The sequence below is a fragment of the Pantherophis guttatus genome, chromosome 5 (assembly GCF_059756535.1).
Source record: "Pantherophis guttatus breed Tessera chromosome 5, ASM5975653v1, whole genome shotgun sequence".
Taxonomy (NCBI): Eukaryota; Metazoa; Chordata; class Lepidosauria; order Squamata; family Colubridae; genus Pantherophis; species Pantherophis guttatus.
In genome coordinates this window covers 106,740,663-106,758,497 of record NC_142067.1, presented here as the reverse complement: position 1 = coordinate 106,758,497, position 17,835 = coordinate 106,740,663, and the positions used below count along the sequence as shown (strand labels likewise).

The following is a 17,835-nucleotide window of genomic DNA, read 5'->3' as shown; positions in this document are numbered from 1 at the left end:
TTGGGATGAAATATAAACTAGAATTTTATAAGAGAATGACTACTATATTTAATATAAGCAAAATGTGTTTATGACAGAATATGATGAAATCTGAAGCAATGAAAGGTATAAGTAAGGTATACTTATGACAAATTTTAGTCAAATATATTGGGATGAATTTTCTGTAAACAGAAAAAAATTAAGAAATAAGAAAAAATAATTCCTCTTTCTACAAACAGAGCTGAGGAAATGAAACAGAAAGACCCATTAAATGTTATCGGTGCCCTGTGGTATGACAAATGTTTTAATCACCGAGTTAAATATTCTTCATTCTTGTCTTCACTATAGCATTTGGTCTAAATAATAAAATATTTTTGACCACATCTGCTATGGTGCAGTTTTTTGCAGCATTTATTCAAAATTATCCCATTCCTTCTTATGATCCAATATACTGGTCTCATGTTTTTATAACTGCAAATTAAATCATTACTTAGTTGTAAGATTTGTTATTTGAGAACATGGCCTCTTCAACATCTGCAAAAAATGGGATTGAACTTTTGATGTTTATCACCCACCCCGAGCCTGGTTTTTTTTTTTTTTTGCATATATCAAAAGGTATATGCAAAAAAACCATCGGCTGCCGCTATTCCATGAGCTCATTACTGTATATTTTCAAAAATCAATTTCTCTTATTTAATCACAAATTTAATGCATTTTATAAGGTTAATCAGTATAAAATTATTGGGTGATCTTTAAAAGTCTTTAGTCATTTATTTGAATCTCAATTATTTCGTGTTTAGTCAATACAAATATATTAAAAATCAAGCAGGACCAGATATTGTTATCACACAATTGGCATTAAACAATTTTTGAGAATACATGTTCACCAGCGACTAAAAACATTTTTATTCCTATGGGCTTTTAGACTTTAAGATAACATTAAGCAAGCTTTAGTATATAAGAGATCGTTCTCATTCTAACAATGCTAATTGGGACCAGCTAGTTTTCAAATTTAAACATTTGCTGAACAAGTGGTTATTAAACAAGGGCCACCTATATTTGTCTTATATTTATATGCTTTATTTATTGTTTGAATTTTTATTTTATGTTTTAACTATAATTCTGCATTGTATTTTTCTTCTATTTCTACTATTTTTCTTAATGTCAGCCCATCTGATCATTATTTTTGATGCCAATATCATACATTTAATAAATACCATACCCTCTTTTAAATTTAATACACCAGCAAATGTCTTAAGTTTCACTCTGCCCTAATGTGATTAATCTCTCATTTATCATAGCAACATTTTTATTCTTTATTATGTATTTTGTTTTCTTCATTTTATATTATGCTTTTATGACTATTTTTAATAGATAAACATATAATGGCTCTGAAAACTCTTCCAGGAGCAGAATGCACTGGAACCTGACTTAATTGTAAGTGTGCTTAGATTTTTCAATAACGTTTGACTATCCTTAACATTACAAATAACATACCTTAAAGATTCAGATAATGGTGTTAAAGTTCCATCTCCCCTGTCCACAACTCGAAAAAAATTCAGCTGGTCTCCTTCCTGGTAGACCAAGAATGTAACATGTTTACTGGATGGAACCTTTTCCCAGACATCATCTCGACAGGGCCCCATATATTCTGCTATTTCTTTAATTGGGTCTTCCAAAGGAACTACCAAGAAAAGAAACATGAAGAAAAAAGATGGTTTGAAAGGGACGTTTTCATCTGAATGAAAACATTCAGCTGGCATGAAGGACATGTTTACAGAAACTCTTGTTTGTAATGAACCAAGTAAAGCATTATGCAATCTTATTAAATAAATCAGATTTAGTCACAAAACCCTATTTTAAAATAGAAATAAAACTGGCTTTAGGTTGTTGAATATCAACAAACATCTCTACTGTTTTACAAAATTTAAAGTTTTCTTTTTATAATTGGAAGATCATTAACATCAAAAGCATCATGGAGCATATAAAATCTCAGGTACAGACCAACAGCATCAACGCCCTTTCCATAATTGCATAACTCTCTGGAAAAGTGTTAGCTATAATCTTCAGAGCCTGGTATTTTCTCCAAGTCTCTGCTGATGTACTATAATCCACAATTCACAAGTTAGGTGTTTCCATTCAAGCATAAAAGTGACATAGTGAAATAAACAAGAACAAATTTGTTGTCACAGCCGTGAAAACATGTGGTAAAATTGTGTACAGGTAGTCCTTGACGTACAATTGTAATAACTAAGACATTAAGTTGATCAATACGTGACTGCACTTGATTTTATAATCATTTTTGTGGTGGTGGTAATGGGTGTTTTTTGCCAGAAACCAGTATACACCTAAAATACCCAAAAAATTGCCAAAAATCAGTACTGGGTGACTGAGATCACTTGACCATGGGTGTAGGTGTTTGTGACCACTTAAATTTTGAAAACAAAGTAGCTGTGGTACAGCTGTAACTTCAATAGTTGCTAAGTGACCAGTCATTAAGGACTGCCTGTACTACTTTCTCCTATCAATCTTGATGAGATATAACAATGTTTCATTAATGTTCACTAGAACACGTTCTCAGTATATCGGTTTCAGACATATGGTGTGAAATCTTTAGCAAAGAACTAAACCAGATTCAGAGGATGTAATAGGTTGTAAGAATAACCCTTGAGAAAGAGGAGGAAAAGCTGCAACCAAGACAATGGTCAGATAAAAAATGTAAGTAGAAGACAAAAATGCAATTTAAGAAAATTTCTCAGAAATAACCTTCCCTAGTTTTCTTAAAAATAAAGGGGAGGCACTTTCTGGCTTGCAAAATTCTGTTACTGTAATCCTAAAAGTAAAATAAATTTAAAAAATAAAATAAAAGCAGTACTAGCATTCAGAACTTTGATTTTTCTACTCTTGTCTATCATGAAGGGTTGACAGACAGAACAGATATTTATATTTGCTGAATTAGTCATTTTGAAATTCACCAGCGCTGTAATATTTAATGATAAAACATCAGGGTGCTCTACCGGTACTTTTTGTTATAATTTATAAATTGCAACTTATTTAGATTAGGCTCATAGCTTGAATGGTATATTACAGAATATACTTCAATAATGAATGGAGTAAGGGCAAAAATTAAATCTGATTTTATCTATTTTAATTACACAGGAGTTGCAACTTTCCACGTGAAGAAATGATCTCAAAAATTGTCTATGCAATGATTTAAGTCTTTAAGATGTGGAGAAGGCTAAAAAAACCTTGTTGGATGAGAAGAGGTATTTTTACAATGGTTGCAGCATCTGATGAGATCACCTGATCATAATCTGTAACCTGCCCAACTGGCTTCTGACAAGCAAGGTCAATTGAGGAAGCTTAACAACTATATTTTACCTGTGGTAAAAAAGGTTTGCAAAATTGGGTCTGATCACATGATGATTGCCTGATATCTACATCAGTGACCAAAATTCCAGAACCAATTGGGGTGGTAAGTAAGGACTACTTGTAATTAGCTTCCTTGCAGCTCCTTCTTGAAACTGACAAGACCCTAATGTTTCACCCCTGTAGCTAGCATGTTAGGCAAATAGCCAGTGTCAGCACATTATTTTGGATGTATATTACCCACTGTGTGGCCGCTTTCAAGAGTAATTCCTTCCTCTCCAATTAAAATTAACAAACATTAATTTTCTTAATAAATCATCATCATCCCAGTGCTGGGGTGGACATTCCACCATGAGGGAATAGAGGAAAAAATGCTAATAAGATTTGCCTTTTACCCGGCTTCCTCAAGTTCTGAAAAACTTTCTTGTAGTTTGGCCTTACCCATCTGTTTGAAGTTGTATCCTTCTATCACTCTAAAACATAGGAAAACTAAAGTACAATCATAAGTACTGTCATGGTCAGGCTTTTTTCCACTTAGTGACCACTTTGCTTATTGACTAAACTGCTGGTCCCAATGTGGTAGCTAAATGAGAATTATCTTTATAGTGCATATGTTAGTATGTTATTAAATTAAAACAAAAGGGGAGATAAATCATATACTAGCCCTAACCTCTTTGCATTCATTAGGAAATGATAAGGATAATTTTAGATAGTTTATGCTCTCTATAAAAACACAAAGATTAAATATAAAAAAGGCCTACCTCTTTTTGTATTAATAGGGCCACCACGCATTGCTAAGATCAGCTTCAAAGTACATCCTTCTGAAATGCTGTAAACAATCAATCAGACATATTTTGTAAGTATTTCTTCTAGAAAGAGTGCAGAGAAAAGATGATTAGGAGTCTGGAGGCTAAAACATATGATGAATGGTTGCAGGAACTGGGTATGTCTAATCTAACAAAGAGAAGGACTAGAGGTGACATGATAGCAGTCTTCCAATATTTGAGAAGCTGTCACAAAGAAGAGAGGGACAACTTATTCTCTAAAGTACCCGAAGGCAAGACAAGAAGTTAGCGAGTGGAAACTTATCAAAGAGAAAAATTCTAGATCTAAGGAAAATTTCCTGTTAGTGGGAACAATTAATCAGTGGAATGACTTGCCCCCAGAAACTGTGGGTGCTCCATCACTGGAGGTTTTTAAGAAGAGAGTGGACAACCACTTGTTCAGAATGGTATAGGGTCTCTTGCTTGGGCAGGATTAGAGCACCTCCAAGGTCACTTCCAACTCTTTTTTAATATAATCAAGAAATATTCAGAAACACTTGAATAATCACATTTGAATACTCACTGGTAATCATTCAAAGAATAGTCATCCTCCAACTCCACATTATTCCAGATTAAATGCTGCTGAGATACAGGGATACCTTGAAATATTAGTAAAATTGAATCAATATATTTACTTTGCAAAACTATGACTAAAATTACTAAAATTTTTATTCATTTGGATATATATTCCTCTGAAATTAGCATATTCTAAATGAAAAACATGATTTTAATTTGTATCATGCAAAACATTCCTGATTTAAACTCCTTATTTTTAGTGCCAGGATTAAATCCAAATAATAGGAAAAATTGTCTTTAAGTAAGGCAGTTAATACCAGTTGATTAGTAGTAAGAAGTAACAACAATCTTACATTACCTCACCAACATCAGGGTTAATTTCATTAACTACTGCCCTACAATTCCTCAAGTTGGTATATGATTGTTCCTTTCATTTTATCCTTGTAGCTCGATGAAGTGGATTAGGCTGCAAGTATTGTAAAACATTTGGTAAAATTCTCTGGGAATTAAGGATTTGAAAATATTTTTTCCAAGTCAGAATAATCCACATTAATCCCAAGTAAGGGCTTGTTAAATTAGTCCTTAGTCATTGTATTTACAATGACATGCAGTTTGTAAGTGAGGCATGAAGACAACGATCAGGTTAATGGTCAGTATGCAATATTCTGAGAGAAAATACAGTAATGCTTCTCCTCACTTAATGAAGTAATTTGCAAAATACCAGAATTTTATTCTGCTTTCATTTAATAACATGAGAATACTTAAAAGAACTGTCATAAACCAAGATTGTTATACAGTTCATGTACTATAGTATTTGATTGATCACTGCTGTTTTCTAACCTCCTTTCTCATTGATAAGGTAAAAATTTTGTATTTCAACGTCGCTTTGGATTCTTTACATAGGAGAGCTAAAGCTGACAATGAGCTGGTGTGGGTGAAAAATGCTAAGAAATTTCTTTGCATAAGTTGGTATATGTTTAAAACAAAAGAACAGCAATCAGTTTACTAGCTGTCCAACAGGCTGCAAAAAGCAATTGTAAAAAAAAAAAAAGTTGAAAAAACACGACTGGTGCTTGAGAGTGACAGTAACTCAGTGAATAATATTTATTTTGCATATTATGATACTAACTGTACTTGCTGAATCCTTATCTCTAAGAAATAGTGAACAACTAGGGAAGAGGCAGATGACCTAAAACTGTCCCTATATTTAAAAGGTTAAAAATAGGATCCAGGGAATGAAGATCAACTCTACAATAAGCTTGGAAAAATCTAGAGTAGAAAATAGAGCAGTATCTTTACAAGCAGTCCTCAACTTGTGATGGAAATTGATATTGGGATTGCTGATGCTAAGTGATACAATCATAAAGTGTGACTTCATGTGGCCACATTGTTTAGCAATACAATCCAGGCAGCCCTGATTTTGGCTGTAACCTTAAGAAACACAAGATATTAAGCAAGAAACAGAGGGAGTCCCAGATAAAGTGTGGGAATGCCACACTTGTGTGGGAAGAGTGAGAGAGGAGTCCCAATGTAGGTTATGCACAAATTGGTGTGTGTGTGTGCCTCAGTGCAGCACAAACTCAAAAGAAGCTGGGGAAAGAGGGTGCTGGGATGCCTATGTATGAGTGCAGTGAGGACGAGGGAAGGAAGGTGCTGGGGGTGCATTCCTGTGTGCAAACACTGGGAGGTCCAGGGAAGAAGAATGTTGGTGGATGCATGCCTGTGTGTGGGTACAGGGAGGCCAGGAAGGAGGCTGCTGGTGGGTGTGAGTATGCAAAGGGTGAAAGAGGGTGCTGGTGCATGCAAAAAAAGGATGGGCGGTAGAGGACACATTTACCTGGGCAATTTGTCACATTCCCTGCCAGCTTCCCATTAATTTTGTTAATGGGAAGCTGGTGCAGAAAATCAGCAACAGCAATCATGTGACTGTAGGATGCTGCAACCAATCATAACTGCAAGCTGGTTGCCAAGCACTCAAAATATTGTTCATGTGACTGTGGGAGATGCAACAGCTTGAATTTTGAGGGCTCGTCATTAGTCCCTTTGTTAAGCACCACTGTAATTCCAAACAATTGCTGAACGAATAATTGTAATTTGAGGACTACCTGCATTTCTTGGTTAATTAATTTTCTGGTGTATTGTGGAATTCTGTAGACATAATATGCAGGTAGCTCTTAGGTAATAACCATTGGGACTGGGAACTGTCACTAAGTGACAGTCATAAAGTTAAAAAAAAATGACACAATGCAATGGATAAAAGAAATAAAATAAAAAATACTCTGTAATAATTACTTATAAATCTATGGTGATGATAAGTGCCTCACTACAATGGAATGGTGAAATTTAGTTCATTTTCATTATATTATCTCACATTTCATGAAAGGTGGCATTTCAAAAATGAATCGATATGATCCATTGCAAGAAAGTTTTTGAGAAGGCTATTTGAAGAAGAAACATTACAGATGGATCTTGCTTATGAATTGCCTTATACAGTGATCAGTTATAATGATGCTGAAAATATAACTCTGCAACAAGGTGTACACTCAGGACCTTTGCAGCATCTTTAAATCACCTATCTGCCATTAGTTAGTTCATATACTGGGCCTGGTCTGTTTTTTCTCCCCTTCCCTCACAGAACAGAGAGGTTGGAGAGAAAGAGATTGTAAAATAGTAAGCAGGTATACAATCAATACATACAATCAATACATACAATCAATGAAATGAATGTGCTAATCTGGCTGTTTGCCTAGTATGCTCGGGCCTGGGAGCATGCTGGTGCTAGAACATTCCTTTGGATCTGTTTTTCCTACCATGTGCCTGCTTATACTGCTGTATTCCCTTTCTTTCCAATGAATCTAAATACAAACATTAATTTCCTTTTTGCTAATTATCCCAATGAGCATCTAAAAGGGGGGGGAGGGAAAACGGAGATAAAATCATAAAGACAGTTGCGGTCAGTTTCCTTTGGCGACTGCATCACTTAGCAACCAAGTTGCTGGTCTCAGTTGTGATCATTAAATGAGGACTACCTGTGTTTGCTAAAGATATTCTACACAGAACAGTCATTCATCATCCTTACCTCATATTGTTGACAAATGTTATAATTCGAGCTTTAATAAAAATACAAATATTTTTTGCATATTTTGACCCAAGCAATTATATATTTGTTACATCTCCATCCAAATTTATTTCTAGCTCAATATGATTAAAATATTTTATGTTCAAATTTTTGACCAGACATTTAATTCTGTTGGTATTCCTTCTAAAATATCTGAACTTTCAAATTTCAAAACTAAACTCTGATGTAAAAAGAGCATGTACCTTCCAGTCTCTGGATTTTAGCTTTCACAGAAATAACTGTTTCGAAAGGAGACACTCGCAATTCAAAGCATGTTCCTGTAAGAGTTTCAATGAAGAGCTCCATGGTCTCATAGAAAGTAAGTTTGCAGTGACATGATCCAACATTATCCTCATTGAAGAAAGGAGGTTCCTTCTTGCTGGCCATTCTAGTGTTCCTTGTGAAAAAAATCAGTTGGGCGTTATATCTCAATTTTAACTCAAGTGAGCTCTAAGCAGGAAAAACTATGCTTTTGTTCATGTTTCAAGGTTAAGACCAATGGTGGGTTGCCCCTAGTTTGCACCGATTCTATAGAACCGGTAGTAAAACCGGCGGGAGGCTCCGCCCACCGACCCCGACGTCATCCAAATGCTTCTGCGCATGCAGCCCCATTGCGAACTGGTAGTAAAGGTAAATAGAACCCACCCCTGGTTAAGACTAATACAAGATCTGTTGTCATAACATTTAGGAAATAATATTAACATCTATTAAAGCATTCTTTAGTAACTACTAAATAAAGCAAGAAAACAAATTTCAATTAAAGGCAAAAAATGTAAATACCTGTAAATAAATGACTTCTTTCACTGTATTATTAATTTATTATAACAGAATGAGTACACTAAATTTAAAAATTGTCTATGGAGATTCTCAATCATCCAGGTCATGGTTGTATTCAAAAGGCTACTGGACTTTCTTGGTTTTTTTCCCTTGAAAACATTTTGCTTCTCATCTGAGAAACTTCTTCAGTTTTGGCTGAATGGTGGGGAAATGATGGATTTATATTCCGATTCAGAGCAATTCTTTGCATGAAAATGAGTCTCACTGAAGATAGTTAAGATTTTCCTTACAAAAAAAGACCACTTTGGTGCAAGCAACTAAGTAGATGGAAATCTACATTATACTAACGATTGAGGAAACTGAGTCAACTGAGATCAATTTTGTAAAAGATATCTTAAAAACATTTTCTATCCCCAAATTCCTACATGTGTGAAGAACCTAGAAATTTGTAAGATTAGAATACTGCTCCTGGGAAAAGCATTTCCATTAATGTCAACAGCCAATTCCCAAGCAACGAAAATAATCAAGATTGTGTGCTGTAATGATCTATTACAATTGGCAATTCTACAACCACAGAAGATATAAAACTATTAGGTGAACCCTCTAATATTACAAATGGAAGATGTTTGTACTCCTACCAGCTGTGTACTCAGAACATTCTACCTATCCTGAATGGTACAAATTGTTTCCTGTATGTTTTTGCAAAAGCTCTTATTGCAAAATAAGATGCAGAACTGTACTAAAATGTTTGAAACACAGCCAGAATTCAGTTACTGAGCTACAATTGCCTATTTTGGTCTTGCTGATCAATCCCATGCTAAGCACTCTGGAAAATCACATACGTGATTTCACAAACAGTCAAGTAGTAGAAAATTGTTATTGTTTCCATGGAACCAAAGAAATTGATATGCTCTTTTGATCTTTCTGCCTTAAGTTAATATATAGGTTTCTGGCATTTTTAGGTGGACTATGACAATCTTATCAGTTGTGTCAAAATGATTCTTGCCCTCCACCATGCATAATCATTATTGCATATATTACCCAAAGGTATTGGGTATTGTCCATTACCCAAAGTTACTTATGTCCTTTATCTAATCACTAGATAGTCCTCGGCTTACGACCACAATAGAGTCCAACATTTCTGTTAAGTGAGGCATTTGTTAAGTGATTTTTGCCCCATTTTATGACCTTTCTTGCCACAGTTGTTAAGTGAAACACTGCAGTTGATATATTAGTAACCTGATTGTTAAGTGAATCTAGTTTCCATTAACTTTGCTGGTCAGAAGGTCACAAAAGATGATTTAGATGACCTTGGGACACAGCAACTGACATAAACGTGAACCAGTTGCCAAGCATCTGAATTTTGATCACCCAATCATGGGGATGGCTGCAAAAGTCGTAACTGTGAACAACGGTCATAAGTCACTTTTTCAAGCCCCATTGTAACTTTGAACGGTCACTAAATGAACTGTTGTAACTCGAGGACTACCTGTATATTAACCCTATGTGCTACCAAAAGTTACTTATGTTCTTTATCTCTAATCCTCACTACTGTATATGCCACACTGGAAAAAAAAAGAAAAAAAGCTCCAATGTTTTGAGTGTACACAACTATCGAGCAAAAGAACAGGGCCGTTTCTTTACTCAACCCTCCACTCTCCCCTCTGCAATTACAGAGAATAGGCTAACGTGCAGAATAAATAAGAGCCCCCCAATGATTATTTAACCCAGGTCCGGACTCCATTGGGAGAAACAACCAAGCAGTCAAGTCGCCTTTCCCCACAGGATCGGGAAAATCAAAACTTGCTAGTTTGCGCCCTTTTCCCTTCTTACGGTCAAGGGCGGGAAAAAGGCCCGAAACCCAGGAAACTATAAAAAAGGACGCCAGAAACAAAAGCTTCAAGATGGAAGCGCTGAAATGGAACTAACTGTCTTTTATACAGGGATGGGCTCTTTCGGCCAATTTCGGCCCTCCTTTTGCCAGCAGGCCCTTCGCGGGGAGCCTCTGGATTTCCAGCTCGCCCCGAAGGGAAGAAAGCGGCCTCCCTAATCTAACTCCCAGGCCAAGTAAGATAACAGGCCTCACTTCGGAGCCTCCATTGAAGCTTTGTTGGCCACGACGCCTATCGGGACACCGGCTCTCGGGGAACGCTGAGGGGAAAAGAGGAGAAACGGGCGGGCGCGGCCACGCCTGCTTCCCCTCCCCGCCCCCCCAAGAGGCGGCCAGGTGTGGAGACCCATCCTCCTCACCTGCCGTTTCCCGCCACGCAGGGCCCCGCGGGAGGGGCCGACGCGTCGCCTCCCCCTTTCAGGGAGCTGCCGAGGCAGCCATGGAGCGGAGAAGACGATGGCGAGCGGAAGACATTCAGCCCCACGGGAGGGCCCGTTCCCTCCGCCCGGCGGCGAAGGGGCGGCGCCTGAACCCGTCCTCCCGCCCTTTGTGACGCGATAAACGGGCGAGTCCGGTTGCTTAGAGACGCGGGGATCCGATCCTTGCGCGGCTCGGAAAATGGCGGGAAAAGGCGGCAGCGGCTCTGAGGGGGGTTAGGCGCCTCAGCTGAGGCAACGCTTCACCGGGGATATTGCGGTATCGGAATCCGGTGCCATCCTTACCGCCTCTCCCTTCCCCACACCTTCTTAGGGCCGGGACGCCTTTCCACCCTTCATTCGTTCGTCGGCCATCCTGAAAGAGGTCTGCAGATCTCGTGCCTGTCCAGAGGGCGACCGCCAATTCGCCTGGCCTTGATGGCTCCTCCGATTTTTTTTTTTTTTATTTTTGTTTTAGGCTTTTCCAGCCATCTGATTTAGTGAAAAGATGAACCAGCAGTATGTGCTGAAGCTGCCAAAAAAAGCCAACCCAATCCTAGGCTGCATTAACAGAGGAATAGAATCAAGATCATGTGAACTGTTAATACCGCTTTATAATGCTTTGGTAAGGCCACACTTGGGATAGTGCATCCAGTTTTGGCGGCCAACTAACTAAAAAAACTAAAAAAACAACAAACTAAAACAAAAACTAAAAAAAAGATGTTGAGATTCTGGAAAGAGTGCAGAGAAGAGCAAGGAAGATGATTAGGGGACTGGAGGCTAAAATGTGAACGGTTGCAGGTATTTGGATATGTCCAGTTTAGTGAAAAGAAGGACTAGGTGTGACATAACAGTGGTCCAATATCTGACGGGCTGCCACAAAGAAGCTATTCTCCAAAGCAGCTGAAGGCAGGACAAGAAGCAATGAATGGAAACTAATCAAGGAGAGAAGCAACCTCGAACTAAGGAGAAATTTCCTGACTGTTAGAACAATTAATCAGTGAAACAATTTGCCTCCAGAAGTTGTGAATGCTCCAACACTGAAAGTTTTTAAGAATAGATTGGGCAACCATTTGTTTGAAATGGTATAGGGTTTCCTGCCTGAATAGGGTGTTGGATTAGAAAATCTTCAAGGTCTCTTCCAACTCTGTTACTCTATGCCAGGGGTGTCAAAATTCAAGGCCTGCAGGCCAGTTCTGGCTGCGGGGCTGCCCTGGAAACAGCAAAGGACTGGCCCATGGTGCCTCTGCCAGCAAAAATGGAACTTCGTTTTCGGCCACGTGTGCCCCCCCCAAGCTCATTTTTGCTGGCAGAGGGCTGCAGAAGGCGCTCACAGCCGAAAATGGAGCCGTGGGCGACCCTCCAGAGCCCTGTTTTCGCCAGTAGAGGGTTGCAGGAAGCCATCACAGCTGAAAACTGACATCGGGAGCCCTTTTTTGCTGGCAGAGTGCTTGGGCCACCACAGGCATCCCTAACATGAGTGACGTCAAGCTATCCATCCACCTCAGCCCCCCAAAGTCAAACACAACCCTGATGTGGCCCTCAATGAAAGTTTGACACCCCTGCTCTATGCTATGTTATGCTATATTATATTCTCTATTCCTTTCTATTCCATTCCATTCTCTCTCCAGACCCTTCTTCTCAGTCACTCTCCAGTAACTTCTTCTCAGTCACTTCTTTTTTTTTTTTTTCTCCTGCAGCTGCAAGTACCCAAAATACTGAGCCTCAATGATACTTCTGCTTGCATCCCTGGAAAGTGATCCAAGTGCCTGCAGGTGTGCACGAGCAGCACCTCCACTTTCCAAACTGAATCCAGAAGTTGCAGGGGAATCTTACGGACAGCAGCGCATGCGGCACTTTTTAAAGTTATCGAATAAAATGAAAATAGAATTGAATGCCTAAAAAAATAACTGTCCAATCTTGTAAAAATAATGTACTATGTTCTCAGTTGATGTAGAATATCTTGCATATTGTGTGAAAACCGGGTAGTCTTAAGATGTACAGTTTTAAGAATGTTCATAACCTAAAATTTTCAGAGAATATTTTCTGGGTTACTTTTACTATGGTTAAAAGACTGTTATTGCAGTATTGGATTGGAAGCCTTGGGTGAATTAACATTTAATTCTTGATGGGGTTGCACTGCCCCAGACAGACCGAAGGCACAACTTTGGGGGTTTTCCCTGGACTCACAACTCCTGCTCAAAGAGCAGGTGGATGTTGTGGTTAGAAGAACCTTTGTGTAACTTCGTGTTGTGTACCAGTTGTGCCCTTTCCTGCACTCAGTCACTCAAGCCTAGTCATCTTATGTTGAACTATTACAATAGTCTCTACATGGGGATATCCTTGAAGAGTATTTGGCAGCTACAGCTGGTGCAGAACGCAGTTGTGCAGATAGTTCTTAGGGCCCCTAGAGTGGCCCATGTTACACCACTGTTCTGCAAACTGCACTGGTTGCCACTTTTGGTTGCCACTTTTGCTTCTGGGTCCAATTCTAGGAGTTGGTTCTTACCTTTAATGCCCTTCATGGCATGGGTTCAGGTTATCTGAGGAACTGCCTCTCCCCAGTGGGATTGGCCCACCCAACTGCGCTGGAGGAGTAGCTGTGAACTCTTGTTAGTCAAGGAATTCTGGCTGTTCAGGAAAAGAGCCTGTTTTGCAGTGGCCCCTGCCCTCTAGAACGTCATGTCCCCCCCAAGGTGATATTCACACTCACCCTTTTGGCCCTTGAAGGGGTTTGAAGACCTGGCTCAGCCAATTGGAGGTGGTTAATGGACTAAGATAAGACCCCATTTCTTCCTTTTATGCATCTTGCTCCCTTCCTATCTTTGCCAGTTTTAAGCTAATGTTACTAGTTATTTATATTTTAATTGGTTGTACAAGATGATTGACAGCTGTCTAGAGCCACCTCTAGGTAAGATGGGCAGCATATAAGTTAAGCAAATAGGAAAGATAAATGTGTGGCCCCATTTACACAATAAAGTGAAGAACTAATTACACTTGCTATTTAAGAGTGGGCTGCTTATTGATGTGGACTTTATATGAATAAGTATAATGAAATATGGGGCTCATTTGTACAGTATGTAGGTTTAAAAAACCATGATACTCATATAAGTGCATTAGAAACTTATTCAAAACATTTCCTTCTTACCCCTATGGGTGATATATGTTCTTCCACAATCTCTGGAGTATGAGAAGCTGGAGAAATAACAGGGCCTGAAGGAGGAACTAGAGAGGATGTGGAAAGTAAAGACCAAAATGAACCCACAGGTGGTAAGAGCACTCTGGGCTATTAGTCTTAAGTTGGGAGAGTGGCTCTAAGACATCCCAGGAACAACATCAGAACTTTCTGTCCAGAAAAGTGCAGTGTTAAGAACAGCTAAATTACTGTTCAGAACCCTCAAAGTCCCAGGTTTCTTGTGGAAGACCTGAGATTGCGTGAGTAAGAACATCACCTGAAGGTAAGCAGTGCATGGCAGTTTCTGGGGAACGCTTGGCTGTGGGGGCAACTGCACCCTTCCCCAAGGCTTGGCTCTTTGGAAAATGGCATGATGCAGCCTTCTTGAGTGACAACAGGGACACTAGGGCTCAAGTGGAAACCCAGAGTTCCACTTCATGCCAGCCTTCATGCTTTTAATCCAGCCCTTTAAGACACTGGTATGGTTTCCCAGTGTCTGTCACCTCAGCTATCTGTCAATGGTACATCCCATGCACCTCCGTTTAATCTCAGCAGTTCATCTTTGGGTGCTTTCTTACAGATCTACTCCTGGATGCTCTGGGTTTCTTCCAGGACAGTAGCTATGACACTCACCAAATCCCACCTGCCCTCATTGAATCAGAAAGTGTCATACAATAACTTGTGTTTATTAATTTTATTTTATACTGTTCTTCCTCCAGATGGAAGGGTTTAAGGAATAAAAGTTAAATGCTACATTGTGGGGATTTAGGGTTACACATAGATGGACCCAGCTTGTTAGTTTTCTATAACTGCAAGAACTTCAGATGTAAGCCAGTATAACAACTCTCATTGCAGCTTTTTAAGTGTTATTCATCCAATCAATTCAATGAGAAATCATCTTCCTTTTCCTTCAAAGAACGATTTGAATGCATGTACCCTGCTTTTTTGAACAGACTGAATAGTGGAGAAAATGCGTAGTGCTTGACATGAAACAATATCCAATAATTGGTGTGAACAATACATTCAACCCAAAATGTGCATTTTTATCACTGCTTGGTGGCGATACTACATTAAGGTAAACAGATTCAACACGAATGGAATTTTGATACGATGCAAAATCAAGTGATCACTCCCAGTTTTTGATGGTTAATTTTATGCAATCCCATACATCTAAGATAAGACATAATTTTCAGGCTAAAATTACCAGAAATTGCTAATGAGGGTATATGTGTGGGAAGGGAAAGCAAACAGTTAAAGCATATATCCGTGATGGCGAACCTATGGCATGGATGCCACAGATGGCACACGGAGCCGTATTCACTGATGGCATCTTTTTAAACTATAATTTGGTTAAAAAAAAAGGGGGGGGGTTTACCTTATTGAAGAAAGGGCTTATCCGTAAGTATATATGGTAGTGAAAAATTCCATTCCATCTAATCCCTTCCCTTCCAGCACAATGAAGTAATCTTTTATCAGTAACCAAGGATATACCCAAAAGGAGAATTCAGATTCTCATAACCATGAGTTATAATCATAAACTTAATTCCAGAAAGTGAGTTTGCTTACAATATAGGAGATCAGAAAATATTGATTTTGTAAGTGCCATTTATCAACATTAAATGTTCTGTAATTTTGATTTATACTATATATACATATTACATTACAAGTAACAAGCTGATTAGGACAATTATTGTTTGCTCAAATAGCTGTTATAACATTTTTTTAAAAAAATGTCACGTGGAGTAAAATAGAGTGAATGAGTCCAGGAATATTCTGTTTTGTCACACTGAGTATTTGATTAGAGAATAAAGGAATTAGCGTTCAGTGACAAATTGAAAATAAATTGTCCAGCAGTCTCTTTATTAGTGCTCTTTAAATGCATTGAGAGGGTCGTCAAAAGTGCTTGCTGTTCTAGGTTCACACTTACTTCCCGAGACTGACTGAACGGTGGTCTTTTTTGTTGATGACTTGGATTGACTAGCAGGGGAGAAGATATCATCTAAAGAGAAGGAGAAAAATGTTAATCTGTACTTGTGCGTGACCAAAATTGTTTCATAGACATTTTTTAAAAGAAAATGATGAATTACATTTATATTAACAGGAGTACAGGGAAGGATGTTGATAAAAGTCTGCTGGCTCCTAGGCACATTCTTAGCAAAGACATCAATAATGCATTGCTCACAACATGTGGTAGGTCTGAAATAACACAAATGGGAAATCCTAGTGTTGATTGAATTGAAAGGACTCAAGGGTGCAGGAGACTCAAAAGCTTTGAGTGGAGCCCCTTCAAAACAGTGCCTCCAATTTTAATTTCCAATGTACAGAAAAATACAACTATTAAACGTGTTAAGAGTATATCATATTATCTATATTGACTTAAAATCAAACCTAGTATTTGTCCTAGTATTGTATTTTCTGAGAAGTGTACCCTTTATCAGGCCAAATCAGAAGCCAGCTATACCAAGAAAGACAATGTGCCATAGATGTAGTCATTCTTACCAGGGTTGGCTTTTGAATTAACTGAAAATGCTTTAACAAACTGCTACAGTCTCAATAATTACACTCCCACTGGATAGAATATGAATTTTCAAAAATGTGAATTTCAAAGATACACTGTGGAATCTAGTTTGAACCAACACTATTAAGAGAGCAAGCCCACATTAGGTTCGTGAAGCACAAGTGTTTTTCCACCTCTTTCTTGGCATATATCGTACTCTTCCCTGATGGAAGATAATCTCTTCCTATCGAGGCTCAACATTTCTAACAAAAAATAGGATTAGTCATGATCCTTCTGTGTATCTGAAGAAATACATTAAATATTCTGACATCCTCCCAATCCAAGGCAGGCATTTTTTTAAAAAAATTATAAAATCTTTACCTAATTCTTTCTCGACTTATTTGTATAGAGATATACTTGTCAGTGAATTGCAGATCTTTGTCCAAATATTACAATTTTTTTACCTGTGTCCTCATCAAATATAGATACAGCTTCCATTTTCTTTCTGGTACTCTTTTCCTTTGATTTTACAGCAAGATCAGCAAAGATATCAACATCATCATCAAACAAATTGACTTCCACCTCTTTTGTTTTGTCTGGCAGCTTAACAGTTTCTACTGCAAATATATCGTCCTTGAATAAAGAAAAGGATTACTTAGTATAAAAATGATATTTGGAGGCATATATTTTCTCTGGTTAGTGCTTGTAAAATAAAATACAGGTAGCTCTCATTTTCTGCATCTAAGCTTCAGAAATCAGTTCTGCTAAGCGGCTAGTTCTATGTTGTTGTAAATCTGAATATGAACTATTCTAATTTGAAACTTGGAAAGTATTTAGGAATATGAGTGGTAAATAAGAATATCATCTCTTCAGCCTGCCAAATATGGTTCCATAAAATGATTCCATTCATTTAATTCATTGAATTTAATTCCTTTAATTCCTCACCCCACAAACACATCATTTAAGATTAAAGCTAACACAAACTAATATAAAGTAAGAAAGAGAACAAACAGAACAAAATCAAAGAAAAAGCAAGAAGTGTAAGAAATGAAAACAAGTTGAAGAAAACTAAAAAAAGGAAAAAGATATAAAGAAATGGCTCCCAATATTATTCACAGCAGTTATAAATATAAATATATTTTAACTTTCCTCTTGAAAGTTACATCATCTTATGCTTCTTTTTATAATTTATCCTATTTAATCAACAAAAGCATAAATCATAACTTCATTTTTTTAAAAAAATTATGCATAAAGTCCATAAGTGGCTTCTAGT

The 17,835-nt window shown here is 37.9% G+C and overlaps 2 protein-coding genes and 1 long non-coding RNA gene across 36 annotated transcripts in view; 1 reads left to right on the top strand and 2 right to left on the bottom strand.

The window, feature by feature from the left end:
- The window catches only part of ZFAND4 (zinc finger AN1-type containing 4), a 31,675-nt gene extending 20,562 nt beyond the window's left edge, over positions 1 to 11,113 (bottom strand). For 10 of the 25 annotated variants that reach the window (XR_015734568.1, XR_015734565.1, XR_015734569.1 and 7 more), the window contains exons 1-5: positions 10,834 to 11,113; positions 8,010 to 8,203; positions 4,696 to 4,771; positions 4,110 to 4,177; positions 1,477 to 1,663 (exon numbers count right to left, since the gene is read on the bottom strand). Coding sequence is in view for 20 of the 25 variants with exons in the window: in XM_034417877.3 (XP_034273768.1) it covers positions 1,477 to 1,663; positions 4,110 to 4,177; positions 4,696 to 4,771; positions 8,010 to 8,193 (515 nt within the window). In the remaining 5 variants the exon portion in view is untranslated. Of the gene's footprint in view, positions 1 to 1,476; positions 1,664 to 4,109; positions 4,178 to 4,695; positions 4,772 to 5,046; positions 5,155 to 8,009; positions 8,204 to 8,586; positions 10,805 to 10,833 lie in introns of those variants that run through there. The other 15 variants (XM_087895478.1, XM_087895473.1, XM_087895476.1 and 12 more) reach the window with 8 other exon arrangements.
- On the top strand, positions 10,902 to 13,891 carry LOC117665741 (uncharacterized). The gene is made up of 2 exons (XR_004591457.2): positions 10,902 to 11,515; positions 12,591 to 13,891. It is a non-coding gene; the product is annotated as an uncharacterized LOC117665741 (long non-coding RNA).
- An 853-nt stretch (positions 13,892 to 14,744) lies between these two features.
- The window catches only part of LOC117665675 (WASH complex subunit 2C-like), a 47,038-nt gene continuing 43,947 nt past the window's right edge, over positions 14,745 to 17,835 (bottom strand). For all 10 annotated transcript variants that reach the window (XM_034417836.3, XM_087895463.1, XM_087895460.1 and 7 more), the window contains 2 exons: positions 17,027 to 17,195; positions 14,745 to 16,064 (listed from right to left, as the gene is read on the bottom strand). In XM_034417836.3, the coding sequence (XP_034273727.2) occupies positions 15,928 to 16,064; positions 17,027 to 17,195 (306 nt within the window). In that variant the 3' untranslated portion in view covers positions 14,745 to 15,927. The remainder of the gene's footprint in view (positions 16,065 to 17,026; positions 17,196 to 17,835) is intronic.